The sequence below is a fragment of the Carassius carassius genome, chromosome 32 (genome assembly GCF_963082965.1).
Source record: "Carassius carassius chromosome 32, fCarCar2.1, whole genome shotgun sequence".
Lineage (NCBI taxonomy): Eukaryota > Metazoa > Chordata > Actinopteri > Cypriniformes > Cyprinidae > Carassius > Carassius carassius.
In genome coordinates this window covers 13,350,532-13,376,839 of record NC_081786.1, presented here as the reverse complement: position 1 = coordinate 13,376,839, position 26,308 = coordinate 13,350,532, and the positions used below count along the sequence as shown (strand labels likewise).

At 36.1% G+C, this 26,308-nt stretch overlaps 2 protein-coding genes across 2 annotated transcripts in view; one reads left to right on the top strand and one right to left on the bottom strand.

Annotated features, from left to right (window-relative positions):
* The window catches only part of LOC132113382 (tetratricopeptide repeat protein 7B-like), a 38,049-nt gene extending 15,220 nt beyond the window's left edge, over positions 1–22,829 (bottom strand). The window contains exons 1-16 of the mRNA XM_059521167.1: positions 22,640–22,829; positions 21,271–21,425; positions 19,660–19,828; positions 15,754–15,887; positions 14,924–15,045; positions 11,551–11,629; positions 10,887–11,059; positions 8,624–8,687; positions 8,028–8,165; positions 7,088–7,171; positions 6,455–6,559; positions 6,187–6,304; positions 4,824–4,881; positions 4,662–4,734; positions 3,731–3,891; positions 1,039–1,186 (exon numbers count right to left, since the gene is read on the bottom strand). Of these exons, the coding sequence (XP_059377150.1) occupies positions 1,039–1,186; positions 3,731–3,891; positions 4,662–4,734; positions 4,824–4,881; positions 6,187–6,304; positions 6,455–6,559; positions 7,088–7,171; positions 8,028–8,165; positions 8,624–8,687; positions 10,887–11,059; positions 11,551–11,629; positions 14,924–15,045; positions 15,754–15,887; positions 19,660–19,828; positions 21,271–21,425; positions 22,640–22,760 (1,902 nt within the window). The 5' untranslated portion in view covers positions 22,761–22,829. The remainder of the gene's footprint in view (positions 1–1,038; positions 1,187–3,730; positions 3,892–4,661; positions 4,735–4,823; positions 4,882–6,186; positions 6,305–6,454; positions 6,560–7,087; positions 7,172–8,027; positions 8,166–8,623; positions 8,688–10,886; positions 11,060–11,550; positions 11,630–14,923; positions 15,046–15,753; positions 15,888–19,659; positions 19,829–21,270; positions 21,426–22,639) is intronic.
* Positions 22,830–24,569: 1,740 nt separating this feature from the next.
* LOC132113239 (large ribosomal subunit protein mL63) lies at positions 24,570–25,984 on the top strand. Its single transcript, XM_059521052.1, has 2 exons — positions 24,570–24,718; positions 25,498–25,984. Exon 2 carries the CDS (start codon positions 25,530–25,532, stop codon positions 25,839–25,841), a length of 312 nt encoding a protein of 103 aa, XP_059377035.1. The 5' UTR covers positions 24,570–24,718; positions 25,498–25,529; the 3' UTR covers positions 25,842–25,984.
* The last annotated feature ends 324 nt before the right edge of the window (positions 25,985–26,308 follow it).

Genomic DNA, 26,308 nt, shown 5'->3' with positions numbered 1-26,308 from the left:
GGCACACTGCTATTGCACACATAACCACAATGCTTCTGCAACACTTTTCATCTGAAAAGGAGTATAGAAATACCTGCAAGTATGCAAGAGAGTAATTTAGAAGAAAATTTGTGGAGACTTGGTGCCCAGATGCTAGGGTGTTACGGGGGGCTGCCAGGACATTGCTAGCTGGTGGCTTGCATGTTGTGAACGGCTTCTAGAGTTGCTTTTTGATCCAAATTAAAAGAGCTCAAACCCAAGTGTCGATGATATGATTCATAGATATTCCTTGGGTGTAAGTAATGTAAGTATAATTAAACCAATTTAATTGTTAAAAAAAACAACAACAACAACAAAAAAACATAAATCTGATCGCTTAAAAAAAAGCGGCCACCTTGGAAACAACTGGAATTCTGTTCATTAAAGATAAGCCGATAATTATTATCTACACTAGTTATTGCTGAGAACCGATAAATGGCTATACTATTTAGTCCGAATATGTAGGAATACAGTTTTTAGCAATTCAGTGCGTAAAGACTGAATTTTTTCCAAAAGTGCAAGGGTAAACTTGTGTTCCAACAACATTTGAAACGTGTCCTCATACTGTCTCTGGAGGGTACCCCAAAACCTCTGATGGAGTGGCAGCTGTTCGGAGTTCGAGGACGACTTTGCGCTGGGGTTTAGGGAGGACGAGCTCCAGTGGTCCTGACACAGAGTCGCTACCCAGGGCCACATGTGGCAGTGGCAGAGTTTGGTTACAGTGTCCATGTGCTAATTGGTCTCTGGTGGATTGTCACCAGGTACTGAGTTCAGGACAGTTTGACAGGAAGAGCTAGAGTATTCTGACAGTGATGGGGGTGGTATTCCAGCCATTAGAACGAGAGAGCGAGTGAAAGAAAGCAGGACTGAATCACAGTATGCACCAGTGGTATGAGCCGTGCTTTTATTTATTTTTAATGAAGGTGTGGTGAGCTCCTCGCAGTCAGAGAGACATGCTGTGCTGTCTTATTGTGTGATGGTGAGTGCCGACACTGGAGCTTCTAGCATTCATGTGTCAACAGGTGGAGTGTGTGTGTGTGTGTGTATATACCTGGGGTTGGTAAGGTTGTAACAGGACTTCCAAATCTGCAGCATGCGTTTACAGGAAAGTAACGCCTCCTCTGGACCTCGACACAATGTCTCCAACTTCACCTTTGTGAATAACAGACTAGAGACAAATAAAAGTGTTTATAATCACTTTCCGTTCATTAGAATGTCTAATGAAGTGTTTAATAAACAGATGGGTGTTTACTGAACACAGATAGAGATGAATCAGTCTAAGTCTCTTCTAGTAGCCCTTTTAAATACAAAAAACTTTGAACCAAAGTCAAGATGATTCAGCCCTTTCTGCTAGAATAACTTAAAATAAAAAACAACAGAGCAGATCATGAGATTTCTCTTGATAATACAACAATCTGAATACTGTGTTCAACTGTACAGCCATATTGCACATTGAATATATATATATATATATATATATATATATATATATATATATATATGGCACCCTTTAAAAAAAGTTTGGCCACTCCTGATCTATTGTGAATGTATGATGTATTGTATATTGTGTATTTGGGTTATGTATTTGCGTTCTATTGAGTGTTGTGTTGTATATTGTGCATATAAATTTAAAATTAATCAATTTAATTAAATTTATTTATATTGTGCATATGTGTTGTGAAGCATAATAAATTCTGGTCAGTATGGATAAGCCAATCATTCTTTTTATGTAATGACCATTAAATCAATAAATAGCTGATTTTAATTATTTAAATACATTTAAAACTAAACATTACAATTCAAATCAATAATTTAAATGCTATAAGCATCAAATACTACCTTACCTTTAGGGTCAAGAAGACTTTTTTTTAAAGAAATATTTTTATTCAGCAAGGATGCATTAAACTGATCAAAAGTGACAGTAAAGACATTTATAATGTTATAAAAGACTTCTATTTCAAATGTGTCCTGTCATTTTGAACTTTCTATTCATTAAAAAAATCGTAAAAATATATCAGTATTTTCAAAACAATTGGGTTCTTCTTGTTAGAATGATTTCTGAAGGATCACGTGACACTGAAGACTGCAGTAGTGGCTGCCGAAAATTCAGTTTTGTCATCACAGGAATAAATAACATTTATAAACAAAAATAATTTATAATAAATTGCAATAATATTTCACAATATTACTGTTTTTATTTTATTTTGATCAAATAAATGCAGCCTCGGTGAGCATAAGAGACAACTTTTAAGAAGCATTTCTTGAAATGAGCACAGATTCAAATGTGATTTAAATGTAAATATAGGGAAAATGCACAACTGAATGTCAAATATTAACTAAAATATCAAATCATTCAAATTATGTTTTGTATTATTATTGAATGCTGTTTTGTATATTTGTGGTGTATTGTATATTGTATTGTAATGTAGTGCAAACAGAATCCCTTAATAACACCTGTATTTCACACACATTTCTGCAGACAGCAGATCTGCTCACGCTGAGTGAATGTCCCACCATCGAGAATGCAGATGGGCATTTCTATAATCAGATATGGCAGCATGTAAAAAGATCCAGCCGATGTGTGTGAAGCAGATACCGTACAGAGACTGTATACGACTCGTGCTGAACCGAGATCAGTTAGAGCTTTAAACACGTGCTGCGGTCTCTAAAGGCCACACTGATCCGAGTTCAGCCAATTCAGAGTGCTGATCGCACATTCTCATGAGCCATGCTTTCATCTACATTTCACACACATTTTACATTCATGCATTTAGCAGACGCTTATCCAAAGCGACTTACAGTGCATTCAAGCTAGAATTTTTTTTTACCAGTATGTTTACTCCCTGGGAATTGAACCCACAACCTTTTGCACTGCTAACGCAATGCTCAACCACTGAGCCACAGGAACTCTTACAGCATCTCTGCTGTATTTGCATACTACACTGCTAGGACGCCCACACAACTGCTGAATTAATCTTGTCGCATGTGTCTGTGTGTGTGGAATAAGGAGGGCTGGATGTTCTGGTGCATTTCCTTTCAAGGCAATGAAGCAAAACGCATGGAAACACACACACAAACCAGACAAACACACAAAACCCTGGAGGGAAAACAGGGTGAAAAAGAGGGCCACGGGATTGGAGGAAAAAGAAAGCTGTTGTATTTTTTTCTATTATGTAAGTGGCTGAAGCACACAGCCAGAAGGGCGACAACACACACACACACACACACACACAAATACACAGATGGAGAGGACTCTGATCAAATCGAATGAGAAGGGAATTTGTGTGGGGACTGTCCAGTGCTTCAAACATCCAACACACACACATACTTCTAACTCGTCTAATTGAAGATGCCAGCAGCAGATATGTACCCATCTATCCCAGCTGCTACAGCAAACACAAACATTCTTATTAGAGTGGGCACTGTGGCATGCCTCTAAATGTCTAAACACTGCCTGCCACTATTTATGTGTGTGTGTGTGTGTGTGTGTGTGTGAATGCTGTGCAAAAGAACATGGAATCATCTGACTGATCTCTGATCCAAGAATACTGTATACTGTTCTTGTTCTCTTGTTGGTCTGATTGCTTCTATTGTTCTCATTTGTAAGTCGCTTATGATAAAAGCGTCTGCTAAATGATTGAATGTAAATGTAAACTACAAGCTCGAGAGGTTAGATAAAGTGTGACAGTGACTGTGAGTGTGTTAGACTCACATGAAGTTCTCGGGATATTCACTGAGGGCCATCTCGATGATGTTGAGAGCATCGTGGTAGTGTTTTTGAGCTGACAGCAGCAGGGCCAGCAGGTGCAGCGAATGAACATCATCGCCCTGCAGCTGTAACGCCTGTCGTACATAACCGAGAGCCTCTGGAATCTGACATATACACACACACAAGACGCTTTTATTAGCTTATTGTTTAATCGGACCAAGAGAGAAATGAGAAAGAAAAAGAACAGACTGACATCTGGGGAGAGAGACAGACTGAGAGGGACATAAAAGGCAAAATAAAGTTCCTATAGTAAGAAGATTGAGATGTGGCTAGGGTTGGGTGATAAATCAATATTCATATTAGTTAAAAAAAAATATTTATTGAAAATGAGTTAATTTGATACAACCAAGATCATTTTTTTTCATCCATACAGTTTAAAAGTTCTGTTCTTTTTTGCTTTAAATAAATTGTTATATTTGTATTTGACTATTATATTTTAATTTATTATAATTAATTTCACTAGACATCATTTTTGATAATACATGTGTATGAAATCATAAAACAGAACACAGGAAAAAAGAAAACAAAATTTAGGGAAAATTCAAATGGGGCCTTAAATGAGAAGGTAGCTTAATATGTTGAATTTAGTCGTAAACCAGAAGAATCTTTGATTACTTTCATTCCTGAGGTCTAACAAACATGAGGAGTGCATGTCCTTCCTCATTAATGGTATAAAAAAAATATTGTGATAAGTATCAATATTGAATGATATAGAAAAAATATTGTGATCATATTTTTGGCCATATTGCCCATCCTAGATATGGCTTGAAGCAGATGAAATTAGCCACATGCAAGTACATATAGGCATCATCTGAGAATGAGATGTTTTCATTCTCACTGCCTGTATGCAAGCAGCAGATGTTGATTCTCCTACCTGTCGAGATACAGCCAGCTGCAGCGCCAGGTAGAAAACAGCTAGGTGATCAGTGGGGGACAGACTCTGTGCCCTGAGAGAGAGAAACAGTGTGTTACGTCAGTGTGCACAGTATGTGAGAGTGTGTGTGAGACAGAAAATTAAGGACAGTCTGAAAATCACCTCTGGAAAGCACTCAGTGCTTTTTTCTGATACTCTTCTTGCATTCCTCGAAGAGATGCTGTAAAGACAGACGTCAGATGTAAGAAGATGGTAAGGACAAGATATAGCAAGATTTCAGATCCCTTAATGTTAGAGAAAGAGCAACACAGGATTATAGAGTGTATAACAGAGGGAAGACAACGTATAGAGCATTACAGGGTTATTAAATTATATAATTGTCATTACAGAGTGTGTTAAATAAGAAATTTGAAATATTATATAGTAGTATAAAATATTATTATTATTAATAATATATTATTATTTTTATTATACTATAAAAATAGTATAAAATTTATAAAAAAAGGTATAGAGCATGTTAGAATGCAGAGAAAGCATATAAAGCTTTATAAAGCCATTGCATTAAAATGTGTTATATAAGAGCAGAGACAACTCAATTACAGAATTGGTGCAGAACAGTGTGGTTCCTCACATGGGGGCAGGGGGAAAAACTTCCACGTGGGCCATTAGGATGAATACAATTATTAAATCATATTTTTAAACATTAATGCTCCCCCATTAAAAAAAACTGAAATAATAATTACACCCCCCCCCCCCAATAACTAATATTTTTTATAGAAAAACATGCATAATCAGAATCTTGAATCTCACCGAATCTCAAAATGAATTGTGTTTAATTCATTTAATATATAAAAAAGCAGCATTGTTATAATTATAGCAGAAATACCAGAGGGAGGGGGGCTTTGAATAATGCTAGACAATGGCTGACAACCACCCTCATCATAAAATATGGAGGAACAAATAAAGCATTATAAAAGATGAAAGTATGTCTCTGAAAAGTATACAGTGTATTATAGAGGGTGGAAAAAACATGTAAAATTATATTTTGGGATAAAAGAAATCGTATATATTTTTTATAAAGGACAGAAGATGGGTAAATAGTGGTTCACACAATTATAATAATTCTACAGAGGTACTGAGCAAAATTAAATTAAAGGGTAAAGAAATAATATAGATATACAGAGAGGTACAGAGTGAGTGATACAGAATAGACAGTGTGTAAAATGGATTACAGAAAGGGTATAGAGTGTGTTATATAGAGGACCATTATGGAGTGGTTCATTAGGTGCATTATATAAGGTAAAGAAAAAAATAGCATAAAAATACATTGGGAAGGTACAGAATGTGTTAGAGGGTAGAGAAAGGGTATACAGACAATATAGACTGTTATAGAGAGGTACAGAGTGCATTACAATAAACAAAACCGGGGTGTAAAGTTAGGAAGGTATATAGTGTGTTACAGAGGATACAGTAAAGATTATAGTCTTATAAAGGTAATGGTGCATTCTACTGCAGGTATGCTTACCATCTGTGGCTCCCAGGCTGTAGACGAGACCTATTGCTAGGTAGCCCTTGGCCCTGAATTCAGCCGCCTTCTCACCCATATCAATCACTATTTTAGCAAAGCGCTCACCCTCTTCCAGCTAAAATACACAAATACACAGCCCATGTCATCATCACCATCTCACTGTTCGTGGACGGTCTATCAGTGATGGATTAACAGAGTCGTAAACAGGTCAGGGTAAGCTCCCCGATTTAGCCTGTGCATGTTCCCATGATTCCTCTTTTATTACCCAGTGCAGGTTTCCAATGCACAGCTTGACGGCCAGCAGTGGAATAGTGGGATCCTCTGGCTTTAGTCTCATACACTCCTTCAGTACCTTCACTGCTCGAGCCGACTACACACACAAACACCAAGACAAGAGTCATCACAAGCAGAGTATTACTAGTAGATTAATATATATATATATATATATATATATATATATATATATATATATATATACACACACACACACATGTATATATATATTTTTACTCACACATTCCTTTTGCTACAGGAATAAATTATGTTTATTACAATATATTAAAAGTATAAACCAGTTAATTGTAATTGTAATAATATTTTACAATATTAGTTTTTACTGTGTTTTAAAATACAAAATGTTTATTTATTAAAAAATATATATATATTTAAATCTTCAAACAATTTATAGACCCCAACATATAAATAAGAGAATATAAGTGAGTATTAAATATATAGGAGATTTGATTTTAAATTGATATAAAATAAATTTATAAAGGACTTTACCATTATTAATTTTCATTTCACTAAAATCACAACTTTAAAATTGCCTGATATTTCTAGGTTTGCTATTACTATGGGAACTCTGAGGAACATTGAACGCAGAAAATGGAACGCTAACCTTCCCAGCAGCCATTAGTGAAAGAGCGAGCTGGAACCAGAGATGAAACTCCTCAAAGGCAAACTTCATGGCTCTTTCGAGACACTGTGGAGAGGAGACATTAAGATAACCTCAGATAAGAATTGAGAACATTAATTATGACCCCCAACAGACACACACACACAAAGGTCAAACACAGAGCCAGGCCATGTCTCCTGCTGAAGATTACCCAGAGTGCCACAGGCATTCAGTATGTCTCTGAGGCTTTGCAGCTAATCACACTAGCAGCTTAGCAGAGAGCAATTCATTGAACAATTAGATCTATATAACAAACAGCTACACAAACACACACATGACCCTGCAGAGGGCACACACACTAAATATGACAGGCTCCTGGGGCCCTGTGATTGCACAATCATAAAATCCTTGAATACAAAAGGAAGAGCAAAAAGTTATACTGAGTCCAACATTAGCAACAACAGCATGATCAACAGATGGAGACGGAAGAGAAAAACCTGCATTAGGTACACTAATGAAAACATCACACTACAAACCAACACACACACCAAAAATGCTTTTCTTTGCCTGCCTGTTATGTCATAAATAGGCCAGGCTTCTGAAAACAAACACTGCGGCTTGTCCGTGGCAAAAATAAAACATTAAGTATAAAGTTATTAATAATGCTGTTTGTCAAATTTGCGACATGCAGACTTAAATTGAATCTAGGTTAGTTCTGAATAGAAAAAAGCTATATGATATAATAATATGAAATCATATGAAGCAGTATTCTGGTGCATGCACAGTATTATAACCTCTAGACCAGACACAGACATTCACACAGTGGTAGTGTAGAGTGCAGGTCTGGTCTTGTTACAACAGCAACCACACCAGGAGGTTTAACTCGTCCAGCTGAGGGAGGGAGTATTCCAGAATGTTCCCATGAGTGTGTGCAGGACCTCACCTCTGAGAGCATCTCATACTGTCCGCGTCGGCCGAGCGCGATGGTCAGCAGGTCGTACACCAACGAGGCGCTCTGGAGGCTGATTATTCGGTCGTTATTGTGTTCAGGGATTCGACTCAACACGGCGTCTCTGTTAGCCTATGATAGATACAGATATTAATACACAAATTCCCCAAAACATACATGATTACACTACACTACTGTTCAATTTTTTTTTATTTTTTTAATGCTTTTGAAATAAATCTCCTTATTTGATCAAAAACAAAGTAAAAAAAAAAAAATCAATATTGTGAAACATATTTATAATAAAATTAAAATAACGGGTTTTCTATTTTTATATATTCCTGTGATTCTTTGATGTTTTGAAAGTTCAAACAGCATTTATTTAAAATACAAATCTTTTGTAACATTATAAACATCTTTACTGACACTTTTGATTAATTGAATGTGTCCTTGATCAATTAAATTATGAATTTTCAAACAAAAATTGAACAGAAGTGTAATATGCAAGGACTATCAATAACTGACACTACTAGTAACATTAGATGTTAAACCACAGCAGGTCAGAGAGTCACCAGATCTTTACTGCTACTCACCATGGACTCGCTGATTAACAATAGGAGTAAGGCCTCCTCTGTGTTCTCCTGTGGACAAAACAAACTAGAAAGAGAGAGAAAGGCCATCATGAATTTTTCCATCCATGACATCATGAACACAGTGACATGAAACAAACTTCCAGGATTCTGATCAATTATCAATTGTTTTAATTTTCATGTTACATCATAAAAATAAATAAAAAGACGATAACCCTAAAACAGGCAAGATGTCCCTTTTTTATATGATCTGGGCATAAGTAAAACATATTCAAAATAATTGTTGCAATATATTTGATATATTTTGGATTATATGAGCATCTCTCAGGATACGTTGCCCATTTAGGATATAAAAAAGTAATCAATAATTCTATAATTTATTTGATGCAAACAAACATGGATTATTCCAAATATGTTGTATGTAGTACATGTCTATAAGTGTCCTAAAATTGAGGCATAAACATTTGTATTTTAACATTTTTTAACTCCAACACTGTCCTGCACGGTTTAGCGCCATCCCTAAAAAATCATATAATGTCATTTAACAAAACATAATTTTTTTACAGTAGCTTGCACAAGTTTAGGAACCCCTTGAAAACTTTTGAACACAATGAAGATTTCAAGATTGTTCTTATTTTGTTGAAATATTTTTTTTTTCATTTAGTTCTGCCCTTCGTAAACAACAGAAGATACTTGTATGTTTCCCGAACACAGATTAAGTATAATTTACCTTGATCTTCAAATTCCAAACGTTTCCACCCCCCAGCTCTTAATGCATCTTGTTTTCTTCTGGAGCATCAGTGAACGTTTGAACCTTTTTTAATAGCTGTGTTTGAGTGCCTCAATTGCCCTCAGTGTGAATAAAATGGATCTCCAAATCATATAGTCACTGCTGGAAAGGGTTTAAATATGCAAAGATGCTGGAAAACTGAAGAATCTGCAGGACATTAAAGATTTTTCTGAAGAACAGTTCTCAGTTTAACTGTTCAGAACAAACAAGGGACTCATGCAAAATATGTAAAATATCTTACTCAGGACAGTACTAAATAAAAAAATAACATGCATTTAGTATGATCTTTCTTATTTTTTGAAAATTATTCACATTTTCACTGATTCTGCAGGGGGTTCCTTAACTACCGCATGCCACTGTGTGTATTCCTGAGGATTTTTGTCAGATTTTTCAGATGTGTTTGATCGGGGTTGGAGCTGAACGCTGCAGAATGGTGGCCCTCTAGGAGCAGGGTTGGACACCCTTTTTCTACCATAAAATGAGCTGTGTGAAACCCTGCAAGAATAAAAACCTAGTTAAAAATGCAAAGAAGCAGTAATCTAAATGTAATGTATGTTTTAAATGCAAATATTAACATTTGCAAAAAATTTTAACTAAAAAAAAAAAATAGAGAGTGGACTATGTACATTGGGTCTCGAATCACGGAAAACCAATAAGGCTCTTCTTTATTGGCCCCTGGCCTTGGAATGCGATTTCTACTGAGGGCGATCTGCTCTCCTTGATGTGATTAACCCCTCCCACCCCCCACCCAACTTCTCTTAGATATAAATATCTTCTTTTTTCTTTTTTTTAATCAAGGGGCTCCACCTTTATATTTTGAGTGATTTCTGTGACTTCTGTATTTTCTACATCACCCCCCACTCCCCATAAACACCAAGGGGGAACGGCAAACCCCCTCAAAACACCCCACCCCACCATTCACAATAATGGAATAATCAGAACTGGGGCCACAATTTACCTTGTGACACCATTCATTGTCAATATTAAAGATATTCCTTTTTTTTTATACCCGTATCAGGCAACGTATTTTAAGGGATACGCATATTTCAAAACGCGATAACAACACAAACAACATATGACTTAATTGTCTTGTTCAACATCTCAAGACAGTTTTGTATTGCATTTTTTTTGCTGAAAAAGTAAGATTAATATATGTCTACTTTCTACATTTTTTGAATGTCCAGCCCCATGGGCGGACGTGTTGACTTCAGGTCCAAAAGACAAAATGAACACAGAGAATTTGAATGTGATGTGACCCCCATAGTCAAAACAAACAAACAACCTCAACTGTGATAATGAGAGCAGTATTGGATGAAAATATTTTCCTCGTGCCTCCATACAAGAGACTAAAGAATTTGTATCTGGTGGTACACGTTGCCTGTTTTAGGGAACACATGAAACAGTGGTGCCAATTGTGAAAATTCCAGTGTTTTACTTGTATATACAGCATTTATTATTTTGAATTAGATGTGCTACTTTTCTCCTGAGTAGGTGCGTGGGCGACGGCTGAGAGCGTAGTCCTTAGTGTGAGGGGTGGGTCTGAGAGGGTCATCCAGGGGGGAGTGGTTAGGGGGGTCTTCCAGTGGGTTCCAGTAGCTCTGCTCACACATGCCCCTCAGCAGGATCTCTGCAAGCTGCCTGGCGATAGTCTAAACACACACATATATAAACAAAGTTCTCAGTCAAGGGCCGGGGCCCGATACATAAAATCCTTTAAATAAAGCTTAAAAGATAAAACTCTAAAAATTAAGATTAAAATGTATGTACAATTTCAAAAAATTATTAGAATTATATTATATTAAATATATTATGAAAAAAAGCTCTAAAATATTTTATTATTTTAAATGTCACGACTGCAGAGAAATTGACATATTTTTAAGTTAAAATACTTTTTAAAAACCTTCGCTTACAAATCATAAAACAAGTGGAAACCCATTAATAATCATATAATTTATTAAAAAAGAAGCTGTCACTAAAGCAGTGAAGTAAATCTACAGAAAATCTACAAGTAAATCTACAGAAATCTTCATGGTGGGATTTTGCATTTAGTCTTGGATCATGAGGGACCTCGGAGTCAAAAAGTTTGAGAACCACTATTCTACACAGAGACAACACAAAGCCATAAACACACACAACGCACCATACGCAGGTTCTGAGTGGTTCTGGTCTCAACGGCTCGGAGAATCTCTCGGAAGCGGCCGACACCACGGGTCAGGTTACTGCAGCACCGGGAAATGGAGAGAAAACTGATCCATTAATCATCTCTAGAGAGCTGAAAAAAACCTGATGGCTGACATCAACTAATTTCTCATCGACTCCATACAAACTTTTTATTATACGAACACATGGAAAACAAGCACGCACTCTCAGGACTGGTCAGACTTCTGCCACGATTTAATTTGCTCAAGCATCAAGCAGTCAAACTAAAGCAGCTTATTGTCAATGGACAGGAAGTTATCAGGGCCTGTAGGGCCCATTGATTACATGAGCTCTGGATACAGATGCACCTATATGTGTTAGCACCTGTCAGCGACTGGGGTCGATATCCTCAGACTGCGATATTCCCACAGCCTTTTTACAAACTGACAGCACACAAACACACACCATGAATGTGTAAAAGACCAGAGAACATAGCTTCGGGCTGTGGAGGTGTGAAGCGATGCATGTGAATGCAGGGAGAAGCAGTACAGTAGATGTGTTGAGAGAGACAAAAGTGTCGAAACTGGAATGAGAGCGAGCATGACAGAGAGAAACAGAGCTAACAAATAAAACGGTCAATTCAACCATCATCTTTAAAACATTAATAATTAAATAACAATACAAAAATCTAAAATTTAAAGGGGTCATTTGATGCGATTTCAATTTTGCCTTTCATATTTAAAGAATTCGCCACTGATGATTCAAACACATGTTTTGAGCAGTGTAGAGTAGCACTTGTTGTTTCTTTGATTACAAATGCAGACAAGGTTTTATGTTTTCGCAGTGCGATATGCAACGCAATGCATAAAAAGACAGTATAAGTCATTATAATCAGTAATTATGTCCTCACTGGATGCAACAAATGCCTCGTTTGAAATGGGTTTTATTGTTTTTGTCTTGTCGTGCCAGGACACAGCATCACAGTATGGTGAGGGGAGTAACAATTCCGTCACACGCTTGAGGAATTCGGCAAATCACAATGCACTGGATAGCTGGCCAATCAGAGCACACCTCGTTTTTCATACCGATGAGCTTTTTAAAAATCGATGCGTTTTAGAAGACATAGAGACATAGAAGGGGCATAGAGGAGCAACAGTTAAACCCCATAAACACATTTCTTTACACCAAATACACAAAATAATGTTCTTTTTAGCAACGTCATATGACCCCTTTAATATCTATTTCATACAGTGTATTATACTGCAGTGATGCCTAAATTCACTTTTTTTTGTTTTGTTCATGATGATTTGGCTTTTTGTTTTTAGATAAAAGTATTGACTTTTGCTATCAGACATATAAAATAATTTCAGCTGTAATTTTAATACCTTTAAAATTACTCTACAGAGTTCAGGCTGAGGACTGAACATCTGTTATCCGGTAGGAAATGCATGTTGTGTCAGGTTTAAAGACATTGCCTTTCAATCATTTATGAACCTAACATAAACATTACCCACAATGCACCAATGCAGTGGTCATATTTCACTCAGATGCATTTCAAGCACTGACAGAAGCCCCACCTGCATCCATATGGAGGATCCCTCCCCAACCACACACTCACTGCACGAATAAATAATGATGGCGAGTCTCATACTGGCATGTGTAAGTCCACCGCACGTTTTATTCTAGTACTGCAAATCAGGAAAAAGCGCACCTAACCGAACAGAACAGAATAGAGATGAAAAATGAATAGGACAGAAGATGGACAACTTGTCTCTTACTTCTTCAACCTTCCCATGTCTTCCCTTTCCCTACTACAACAGTATGATCACTGAATAGATTGCATACTAGATCTGTTACTCGCTCTACAATCAGCAGGTCTGTCAGAGTAATAAAAGTCAAATTTCAGCTGACTGGAGATTTGTCCACCTATTGAGATTCCAGGAAAAAGCACAAACTGATAAAATGTGTACCTCAAGCTGCATTGGATACAGCTGGCAGTGCATTGGCAGTGTCTGCTACAGCTACACTACCATTCAAAAGTTTGGTTTCAGTAAGATTTTTAAATGTTTTTGAAAGAAGTACCTTATGTAAAATTGAATGCAGCCTTTATGTTGAGAGCGTGCCCATGATTCTTTAAAGGCTGCTGACATAGGCAGCTAACTATGTTTGGCTTCTATGTGAGCTGCTACAGTAAAAACATGGCACTACTCTACATGAAGATAGTGTAGGGATACGTACGAGTTGTCGTCAAACATATGACTCCATGATGCAGAGCCCGTGGTGCAGGGGGAGAGTGTGGCATCAGAACACACATAAATAACGCGAAACGCACATACATTCATATGCTGAGAACTATAGAGGATCAATTAAGCATTTAGGGAAAAAAAGGCACACAGACAGACTTAGAGAATTAGTGGGCAGACAAAAAGCTCAGCAGATTCCTAGACCACTCACTGAAGCACGTGTCTGAGGGAAAGAGGAGTGATGAGGAAAAAAAAACAATAGATGTTCGAAAAGAGGGAATGAGAAGTGAATGGTGTTTCTAAAGGAAGCCTGTTTGGTCTGTCAAACATAATTGAGTGTTGTGCTACAGATAGGGCTGAATTGTATATTGAAAATTATATATGCAACATATTCGAGAGGATTTTGCTGGTTTTTTTTTATTTTATTTGACTTATTTAATTTGGTCAAATAAGATTAGATTGGTGTGTCACTAATCTAGTTTACAAAACCTTGATAAAGTGGGTTTGATTCGTTTGTTTGAATCAATTCAATCTGTCAGCATCAATCATTTATTTCAAAATTTGTATTTAAAAGAATTTTTTTTAATCACTATTCAGAATCATCATTGCAATAACATTACATTTCAAATGTTAAGGGTAAGAAAGAGTTTTTTTTCATATTTTTGAAAGAAGTCTCTATGGATCCATTTCTTTGATCAAAAAATCAGTAGAACCAAAAGTTATCTTAAGTTAAACTGTTTTAAAATGTAATTTATTCATGTCATGTCAAAGCTGAATTTTCAGCAGAAATGGTTATTATATGCTGAATTTATAATCAAGAAAAAGTTATGATTTTTGGATGAACAAAAGTTCAAAAGCATTTATTTAAAATAGAAATCTTTATCTTTATTTTAATAATCTTTAATTATGAATGTCTTTTGTCACTTGTGATACATTTAATGCATCCTTGCTGAATACAATTATTCATTTATGTTCAATACTTTCATTTCACTAATTAGCAACAATGTTTGCTCTAAATAATGTAAAAAAAAAAACATGCAGCAGATATTGTCAAGACAAATATGGAAATATATATTTTCAGCTATATCACCCAGCCCTAGTTCCTGACAATATAAACACAAAAATACTCACCCATTTTTAAAATGAATAACATGAGCCCTCTGAAGTCCTGTCTCCAGGAAGTAGCCAAGTTCCTGTTCCTGTGTGACCGGACCGGGCTTTGGACTGCGGTTCTGAATGCCAACACTAAGAGCCTGAAGACAGGACACAAGTCAATCAAATATTACTGTCAATCATAACTGAAACAGCCTCAAACTCTTTCCTAGACACTTCCTATTAGTTATTCAGCAAATCCAGACCAAATGTCTTCTAAAGAAACACAGAGTCAGATTGTTTACTATATTTACCCGAGGAACACTTTAGAGAGCATGGCGGTTGGGAGAGTACGAGTTTCTAGCATGAAGGTCAAACGTAAAACTTCAGCTTCACCTAAAAAATGCAGTGTCAACACTGCAGCAGAACACAAGCTCTGCCGTTCTCCTCTCTTGCCATCATTCACTCTCTCTCTCTCTTGACGCTCCCTCCCTTCTCCACCACGCTAAATCACAAGCAGTAAATACTGAGCATTGTGCAGGGGAATAAATCTGGGCACTACGATTCCAACAAAGAGAATTAGTGCTGTGAAAACCATCTAAAGGAAACGGAGACTCATCTTCCTCTGCAAGAAAACGAACTTTGACCTGTAAAAAGCTTTAATTGTGATTTAAAGTTCACAGGTGGGACAGGAAGAGATTAGTCTCATGGATGGCTGGCTCTCTCCAGCAGTAGTGTGCAAATCTCTCCCGCTGCTAAGAAAATCTATGTATATTTAAAATGTCTATGAGAATGTGAATATGAGAATGTGAATTAAAAATGTGAAAATAGAAGAAGAAAAAATGTGAAGTAAGAATATTTGGAAATACCTTTTCTACCTCCTGAAGATAGAGCAGGGCGATGTCTCCGGACTTCTCATAACAAGTGATTATCTCCTGGTCTCGCTCTGCGTTACGACTGGACAGTGATGGGGATGCCATGGGCACTTTCTCCAGACAGAGACCTATGAACAAACAGCAGAGAGAAGAGATGACTTACACGTGCCAAGAGCTAGAAAGGCACACAGAGTTGTCCTAGTGCTCTGCCACATATATATATATATATATATATATATATATATATATATATATATATATAAAGAGTTGAGAAAACAAAAGTCTATTAGTGCCATTTTAAATTTAAAATTAGCATTTTTTTCATGATTATGTTTAGTTCTTTCACTTTGATGGCAATGAAAAGAATCTATTGAAAATTATTAACAGCACTTAAGAGGCTTGTGCATCATAACTCTTTATCCACACACACACACACACACCCTATTAAGTTTTTAAAAATTGCAAAAATTAAATAAATACAAATTCTATAAATTACAAATGATATTTTATTTATGTGCACGTTGTCCAAATGAACTACAGAACCTCTTTTGTGTTAACTAGAAAAAATATTGACATTAATAAAAAATAAAAAACTGACATTTGAATTACTGAACTGACTGACAGCACTTACATTTCATAAGTCACCCAAGGCTGTTTATTTGTTGATGGAGGAATCGATTTAGTATTGATGTACCATATGGCTGCTATCACACCAAAGACAAAATTCTGCCATCAATCAAACCATATTTCTTTTAAAATCATAGTTCCATTCATTTCTACTGAGCCACAGTATTCACTTGTGACACTTTCAGAAGCACAGCACTTCTGTCAATTCTAATTCAATTGACTAATGAAATACACTATGATGGTTTGATCCTTACTTTGAGGATATTATATTCAATCTTAAAGGGTCAAACTGAACAAGTTACGATTCGTTCATATAATAAGAGTTTGTTTCCTTTGTTCTGGCCAGACAGAGGAAGTAAGACACTTAAATATGCATGTGTGAGAAAATCAAAGACCTCAGACAAACCAGAAAAGCTTTAAATGTTTTAGCACGAGCTGATGTCTGTCGTATCTCCTTGCCTCGTCTGGGTCAGCTGAGAGCCAAGTAATGCGGTAAAGATACAAGAACGGTTCCTTAGACATGTCACACAATCTGTGGCCAATCTCTGTCTACTGGCTTCAGCTTCATCTTAAATCCCTCATAGCATGAGGAAAACAGGCCAGACTCAGCGCTCAGGTGGCTGGTAAACATGATGAGAGTTGTTTGTTTGGCTGCCGTTAGTATTGGGTTCTCCGTGCAGATAGAGTTTTCATGACAGAATGGCAATGTGACAGGAAACTGAGACTGTAGCCCTCCTAACTATATTTCAAACTGCTTCAATAATAGATAACGGCTTAAAAACAGATATCACAGGATGAGGAAAACAGTCGGTTACAGAGACACTAAATGATTCTGAAATGAAAATGGAGACGAATAATATATCACAAGCAAAAAGGTAATGACGAGGCCCTGATTAAAAGTGCCCTGTGAAGTCTCAGTAAGACTGGAGGAGAACGAGAGTGGACTGATTGGCATAATATATTAATGAACGGTTAAAGTCACCTACACTATTGTTTAAAGGTTTGGGTCAGTAAGACTTTTTTTTTTTAAAGAAATTATTACACTGCACAGCAGTGGTTCTCAACTAAGGTGAGCCTCAGCAAACTTAAAATAACTTAAAATAAGACAAAACAGGCATCAAAATAATCTAAAACCACTAACATATGAGACATTTTAATCTATTAATTTAACCCCCTCAACATCAGTTATTTCAAAACCAGGATATAGGAGGCAGCCTAATTTAAAAGTGTGATTTATAGTCTAGGAAAAGTAATGTAAATTAATAAAACCTTAAAATTCCGAGGGCATTTTACAATGAATATACACATACCTTTAATATATACACAGAGCATTTCGTTTATCGTGCAAGGTTGTGGGTTCAATTCCTAGGGAGCACATGTTAGGTAAAAAATGTTAGCCTGAACCCAGAAGTGGCCTAAGATTAAAATAAGTTTTGAACGTACAACCATTGTTATGGATAATGAAGAGTCTTGGGCTGGAAACAGTGGAGAACCACGCTCATATGGGCACAGAAATGACACACTCTAGCTTTAAGGAAAAGTTCAATTCTGTGACAAAGGAAGGCATAGGGATTTTCTAAGGTCTTATTGTTCTACACCAATCCCCAAAGAGAAAAATGGAGTAAAAAACTGAGAGAGAGTGACAGAGAGAGAGTGTGTACATGCTGTAAATCCCTTTACCTTATATAGACCTGCTACACTGGAGCCCTAAACTTAATCTTAGAAGGTCTGAAAAAGGCACATTCACTTCTGTCTGGATACAGATAACATATTCATCACAGATCTGTTCCTCTCGACTGCTGCGTCCCTCTAAACACACACATGTACCTCGACTTACAGGTTTAAAAGCCCGTTATACTAGCCAGCTCTAAGACAAGCCCCATTACCGTGACCGGGCTCTTTAATGACCTGCATAACGGCTGCAGTAAATCCTACGCCTCAGGACAGGCAGAGGGAGGCAAGAGGGAGAGTTTTTTTTAGATGACACACACACGTGTGTTTGTGTGTGGTATCTGGAGTGTGATGGATGATTGGGGTCGAGGGAGGAAGCTGCCCCCCGTAGAAGTAGTTGTCAGTCACAGAAATGCTAGGAGGTGATTGGATGAGACAGGCTCTGTGCCACCCTGCAGTTTTTCCCCAGAGCCCCACAGTACCGCCGATCTGTCAGATGTCTGATCAAAGACCTCACGCTGCGGTCCTGGCAAACACATTCACTGTGCTCGGAATTAAAAGTGTGTGTGTTCAGAGCAGAGGATTTAGTAGCAAACACTTTTCTCTGCAGAGCATCACATACAGCATTACAGCAATGCTGCCTCCCAAAGGACAAAATATGAACTGCAGGGATCCTTGAAGCATCCCTGCACTGTTTTGACCAGGTGAGCATAAAAAATAACTGTTAATATAATTAAAGATGATATACACCACCCAAAGATATTTGGGGTTGGTAAGATTTTTAACATTTTTTTGAAAGAAGTCTCTCATACTCAACTAGGTCTCATTTACAGTACATGATCAAACACACACACACACACACACTCAAATAAATAAAATAAAATGATACTAAATTTTTCCTTTTTTCAATAAATTCCATTTTAATATATTTCTAAACTGATTCCTGTTATGACAAAGCTGAATTTTCAGCAGCCATTACTCCAGTCTTCAGTGTCACATGGTCCTTTAGAAATGATTCTATAATCATTTAATGTGTTGATTTAGCAATAAAAAAATCACTTGTTATTAGTAGTATTCCTGAAAACTGTAACGAGACATTGTTAATATTTTTTTGGAAACAGTGATACAATTATTTTAGTATTCTTTGATGAATGGAAAGTTAACAAAAACTAGATTTTTTTTTTTTTTTACATTTTCATTTTTTTACCGTCACTTCTCATCAACTGAATGCATCATTTCTAAGTAAGAGCATTCATTTCTTGAAAAAAATAAAAAAGTAATGTAATGTATAGAATTTATACCGCATGAAAAGTAAAATCCCAGTGTTTAAAAAAACACTTCAAATTGCTGTATAAAATATTCAATATTATCCTACTGCTGTGATTTTGTTGCATTGCGCAGCATTTTGCTTTCAGTAAGGACACAAATTTGTACTTGATTGCAGAAACATGATGTTTGGGTTCTAGTTATGCAAAAGCAAGTTGCACAGTTTCACAGCGCATACATAAACAGTGTACCTGCAACAGCAAGCTCGGGTTTGTGCTTTCACAAAAACAGCATTTACTGTTATGCCATTTCTGAGCTACTACATTGATTATTTACCTTTGGTGGCGTAGGCCTCAGCGATCATGGACAGTCTGTACACTGGAGCCCCTACCAGCTGCATCTCATCCAGATTCACACGACTGTACAGATTCAGTGCTTCCCTGTAATCAGCCTCCACATAACAAAGCTTAGCCATGATCAGACTGGCCTCCTGCATGTATTCAGGCTGGGAGAGAAAGAGAAGACACACACCGCCACACTTTAGCATACTACAGTGAATCAAATATAGCACCACATTTTAATTTAAATACATCTGTAAAATACAGATAAACACCAATGACACTAAAAAGGCTTCAACTATGACTGGTTTAAAATACTATTTTAGATTTACTTAGCACTGAATTATCCATAATCATAAGCTTTTCATTCCACTATTAAACTGGTTGTCATTCACTCACAAAACTTGGTATTGCGGTATTGCTAATATTGTTGGATATAATAAATTGCTTTTGGTTTTTCTCATTTAAAAATCTTTTAATTAAATTCTGATGAATTATTACATTTAAATCTGGATGTTAAGATATTATTCCAGACTTAGGGGCCATTTTCACCGAATGTGTTTTTGCAGTCTTTTGCACTGCTTTTCCACTGTTGTAAACATACAGTAGACAGATGTGTTTGACAGCTGTGCTTACGTTCACATCTTTTGCAGGATCTTGTGCATGACACAGTGTTCTTAAAGTAAGTTCAACTTAAGAATTAAATTAAAAAAGCATCTCTACTCTTTGCATTTTTCCTCATTCCATTGACATGCATCTTGCACAAAAATGCATACTGTATCACCCCTCAGAATTACTTCACACTAACCATTAATAATTTACTAAGCATTTTTAAGCATATTTTCTTTAATTTTGACAAGGGATCACATACATTTAAGTATCATTAAAATACTACTGCCTATATTTATTATGTATATATAAATATATATATATATATATATATATATATATATATATATATATACAGAAACACATGAACTTTAATATTAAAGATAAATATATTATGTTAATATATTAAATATATTTATATATTATATAAATAGAATATAAACATGTAAATATTTTCTAAACAAATACTGTTTATGTATTTATATATACATAATAATCTACACAGTACGTACACACACACACACACAAACACATACATATACATATACATATAATATATATATATATATATATATATATATATATATATGTAAACTAAAATGTTTCTTTTTTGATGTGATTAATCGTTTGACATCACTAGTTTTTACTATTATTTTATTATACTTTCAGTTATCATATTATTTTATTAGTTGTTACATTATTATTTATTACTTACAATTATATTAGTTTTGTTGTGTCAGTTCTATTAGTTATTTTTTATATCTATGTATAGTTTTATTAATTTTATTTCAGTTATTTTAGTACATAATGTTAAACTAAATGAAAATGAGAAATGTTGCATTGGCAACTAGCTTAAATATATTTAACATTTGATTTGATCTCAGTTAAACATTTCTTTGATTTCAAGAAATATATTTTTTAATGGTTTTAGTTTTAATTTTAGTCCACTGTAACACTGACACAGCAGACAGAAGTGATGATCCAGACAGTTCAGGCTTACCTTTAAGTTTCCCCGATCAAGTGCAGCCGTCAAGTGTTTCCGTACCTCCTGGAGGCGTGGCCGGGGCCCTCGGGGACTGGCTCCCTGCTTGATGGGGTTTTCCTTGAGGTACTGCTGGAGTTTGGCCTCCCCCAGCAGAAGCTCCCCGAGATCATCTACAAGAGAAGCAGAGGTTGAACTGGGCACCTGAAATTACTCAAACAAGCGCACACATAGACGAAAAGCAGATCATACACTAGGATAATTTAATCATAATGACAGTCAGCAAGATCATGCACACATATTCATAATGTACCACTATAAATGATGGCAATTTTTTTTTACTGGGTGAACTATTCCTTTCATCTTTCTCTTCTGACTGAAAAAGAAATCAAGGAGAGGAGCCACCTGCATATCTGAACTGTAAGTCAACAAACAAACACTTTTGCAGTGCAAGAGAGAAGTGCTGATTGTGAAAACAGCTTTACATAAAGCCCAGATATAATCCAGTGTTGAACCTGAACACATTCTTACGGGTCTTAACACACGCACAGCTCTGAGAACAACCACGTTTGGCTTCATCTGCCTTACACGCACATCTTAAATCTTTCATCATCTCATACAAGGCTAAACAATAATGCTTATTAATATGTAGCTTTTAATGAACAGGGCAAAATTAAAAAGATGGAAACGGGCAATTTAATCCGCAACTGTGTTCATTATAGACATTAAATCAACCTTTAGGACAGTCTTTTGTAATTCATAAGCTTTACCTAGTCAAATGCATAATCTCCCAGATGTTCACGAATGATATTGATGTAAAATATTATTTTTGGGAAATCTTTCTACTTAAAATGTGTTTACAAATTCTGAAAATAAAAATAACAATGCCTAAACACATATAATTTATTAATAAATAATTATAATAGTATTAATTAATAATATTATTAACAGACTTAAGTATAACTTTGTTATTGTTGTATATTACATTTTTAAATATATTTGATTGTTATAAACAATTATTAAATGTATTTTTTTACTTATAACCACTAGAAAAAAATATATTTCTGTCCATTTTACATTAACAAATGCCAGTCGTAAGTACTTTTCAAGTTTTTTTTTTTTTTTCATTTCATGAAGATGAATGGACACAGCTGTATGGACAATCAAGAAGTGTACTGGACAGACGAGCACAATACGTTAACACCAAAAAGGCATTAATATCACATTTTAGACACCCTGAAAAGAAAAGGTCTCTCAGTGATTTGTAAATGTGTAGTTAACCGCACAGGAATGAATGTGACACGGATTTTGCCAGCAGGCCTGACACACACACATTGTCCGAGCTAACGCGTTAGCCAGGAGTACAGAAGACAGAAATCACACACACCGTTTGAGATGAGTTTGACAGACAGCTGGCGCACGAGTTCTGGGATCTTGTCCCATTGTCCCTCTGATCGACAGCGCTCTATTTCAGTCTCTAATCGAGACCCGGACTTTCTGGCTGTCATCTTTCTGCCTCCTCCTGAGTCCTGACCAAAACACGACCGGAGCCGCAGCACAGAAACATCAAAGACCTGGAGAGGAACACAAAAACATGAACCGGATTACGCTTCCGGGCCGTGGTACTGAACTCTCATTGGACAGATTCCAATCACGTGACTATTATTTTGACTCTCTCTCTCTCTCTCTCTCTCTTTCTATCTCTCTCTCTCTATATATATACCATTTTTTTTTGGTCACATGAATATTTTTATTTTTATTTCATTTGTTTTATTTACATTTCAGTTTATATAATTTATTTCTGTTTGGTCAATCTTGGCCTACAGCAGTCAATATTTCTGAATAACGACATTCAATAATCATGTGCTGTCTCTCCCAGTAGGGGTAAAATCTTTGCGTGGCAGGGGCAGCTGCCACTGAGACCTGTCACTCGACCCGTCACCGCTAGTGGCAGCTGCCACTCGACCTGTCACCGCTATGTGCGCCTGTCACTCGACCCGTCACGGCTATACGCGCCGCTGTCTATCTGTGCTTATTACAACCAAATCAATACTTAATTTCCATACTTAGAAATACGTTGTGTAATGTACAGTCAGATACAGTCATTTTTTTTGCAGAATAAACACTCGCAAGTGTTTTTTTCTTCTTTCTTTTTTTAAACCGTCTTCATTAAACCATTAAACCTTTCAAATTAGATAAGATTAGATTCAACTTTATTGTCATTGCACATGTAAGGTACAAGGCAATGGAATGCAGTTAGCATCTAACCAGAAGTTCAATAAGCAGTAAGTTAAGGATATACAGTGTCTATAATATGTTACAAATGAGCAACAGATTTTTAAATGCTCTAAGCATGATACACAGATAAGTGTACTATAAACATACTATATAGATGGATTATGTAATAAGTGTATGTACACTATAAGCAGAAACTATGAACATATGAACATCATTTACACTAGTGCAATGGACATTAAAAAAGTGCATTGAAAAATATCCCAGTGGTTTGAATTCAGTAAGTTGACAGCTGTGAGGAAAGGACTGTCAGCAACTTAGCAGTTCCCATACCAGACTGGGATACAACTGGTCAGGATGTTCTCGGTCACACACCGGTAGAAGTTCACCAGGATGGCTGAAGACAACTGGTTCTTCTTCAGTGTCCACACAGCCCTGTGGTACTCCGATGTTGAGTGTGATGGAGGTGGAGCAGGTGTGGCCTGACCTAACATGCTGAGGTCTGTTGATCAGAAAGACCATAATCCAGTTGCAGAGGGAAGTGTTAATGTCCAGGTCTCCAAGTTTTGTGGTCAGCTTGAAGGGAATGACAGTGTTAAATGCTGAGCTGGAGTCAAAAAACAACATCTGATTATAGGGGCCCATGCCTGAGGGAACTTTTTACCCCACAGACAGATTGGTAATTGGTCAACGAAGTATTGATAGTTGTTTAAATAGTGTCATATTAACAAGCTGATTGTAATCATTACCTTTCCATCAAAGTTAACTGACATTATCAAGATACATTCGTTCTGACACAGTTTAACTCTGAGCTCTTGTCATATTTTATTACCATTTTCTAAACTATAGCAAATAGGCTAAACTATGATAATGTGAGAAATGCTGAAGGTGTATGAATAAATTTTGGTTTGACTGTATATTTATTTATTTATTTTTACATTGAAGACAGTGCTATTTTCACATTTGATCATTCACTTTCTGTACCTGGACACCTACAAATTTGAGAAACTGTGGTCGGGTTTTATAGCTACACACAATGAATTAAACAGCTCTGTTCCTCTGGTAATTCTGATTGAATGAAGTTGCCCTTCCAGATTTTTGAAGTTCATCAGTCAGAGCGCGCTGTACTGCAGCATCCAGTGCTGTAGGTGGCGCTGCAATAATCGCACTTCTGACATTCAGCAGCAGTGTGTCCGAGGCATGCAGGCCGGGGATTTGGACAGAAGATTGTGTAAGTTATTTAATGTCTTAATCATTACTGTTGTAAGAAATTAACTTATTTTCATCTTCATGCTTTTACACTTCTGAGTAAATGTTATTTTCGTCGTTGTTGTACGAACGGTATTGTTTATTACTCGCTTACAGCCTGCATGCAAGTAAATGATGTGATGTAGGAGACATTAAAACGTGCTAAAAGCGTATTTGAAATGTTTAGATATTAAGATGGACATATCGCTGTATACGATTTATAATTAATTGTCTTTGCTTGTTTCCATTTAAAATGTCGTTGATTTGATATCAGTGCCATTTCAAGTCAAGGTCAGATGGTTCGCTTAGACTGTAGAGAGTTCAGAAATACATCTATCTATCCATCCATCCATCCATCCATCCATCCATCTCTCTCTCTCTCTCTCTCTCTCTCTCTCTCTCTCTCTCTCTCTCTATATATATATATATATATATATATATATATATATATATCTCAGATTTACAGATAATATTGCACTTTTTAGTCGATTAAAGACTAGATGTATTGTTTACCAGTTTAAATACTTGATAGTAATGAAGTTCAACTCAAAACTCTAAATTCTGGCTGAATAGCCCCCAAAACTGAGCATTTACTGTACTGTCTTGTATTGTTTACATGAGTATGTCATTTTAAATGCAATTTAATAAAACAAAATTGTTTTAATCATTAATTATTTTTTATCAATAATTTATTATTTTCTAATATTTTCCTCAATTTCTGATGCGAGATTTGTAGCTGAACTTCTTTGTGATTTATTTCAGATTAACTTTTGTAACCCGTCGCTGACTGCAGGATGTTCTTGACTTTGGCGCTTTTGCGAAAGGGAATCCCAGGAAAGCAGTGGATTGGGAAGCACCGTCGACCACGGGTAGTCACTTGGCAGATGAAACGCAATGTTATTCAACGCCTGGAACAGGAAGCAGAGAATGAATACTGGATCAGCCGGCCATTTATGACGCAGGAACAGGAGCAAGGCCACGCAGCACAGAGGCGTGAGTGGATGTGGCAACAAATCAAAGCTACACGACAAGCCAAGTTTCCTGAACACAAATACATTGCAGACCAACTAAACCACCTGAAAATCACCAAGACCTGGCCCATCTAATCAGAACATCAAAGACTGATGCATCTCAGAGTTTGGAAAAAGGAAATCGATGGAAACCTAGGACTCTTTGTGTTTGATTTTATATTTTCTGCATCATACAATATGTGATTTGTGCTGTGTTTATAAATTACTTCTGATCATCACATTCGACTCTTCTTCTTTTTTACTTTGTAATGTAGTATTAACTGCAAATTATATTTTAATATGGTAAATTAAAATCCAAGTCAATTCAAAACAAATCTGTCTGTCAAAAGTAACAGAACGAAGGGAAAAAAATCTGGGTGAATTAACTGGTCACTCTTTCGATTAGATATTTTCAATAAATCTGATTTCTTATACAATTCATTCATAAATCAGACATAGTTTTTCTCTCATGAATATGCCACATATTAAAACATTAATTTGTATTAATAAATATTACTAAATATAACCATATTACTAAATAATGGCTGAGTTGTACTGACAAA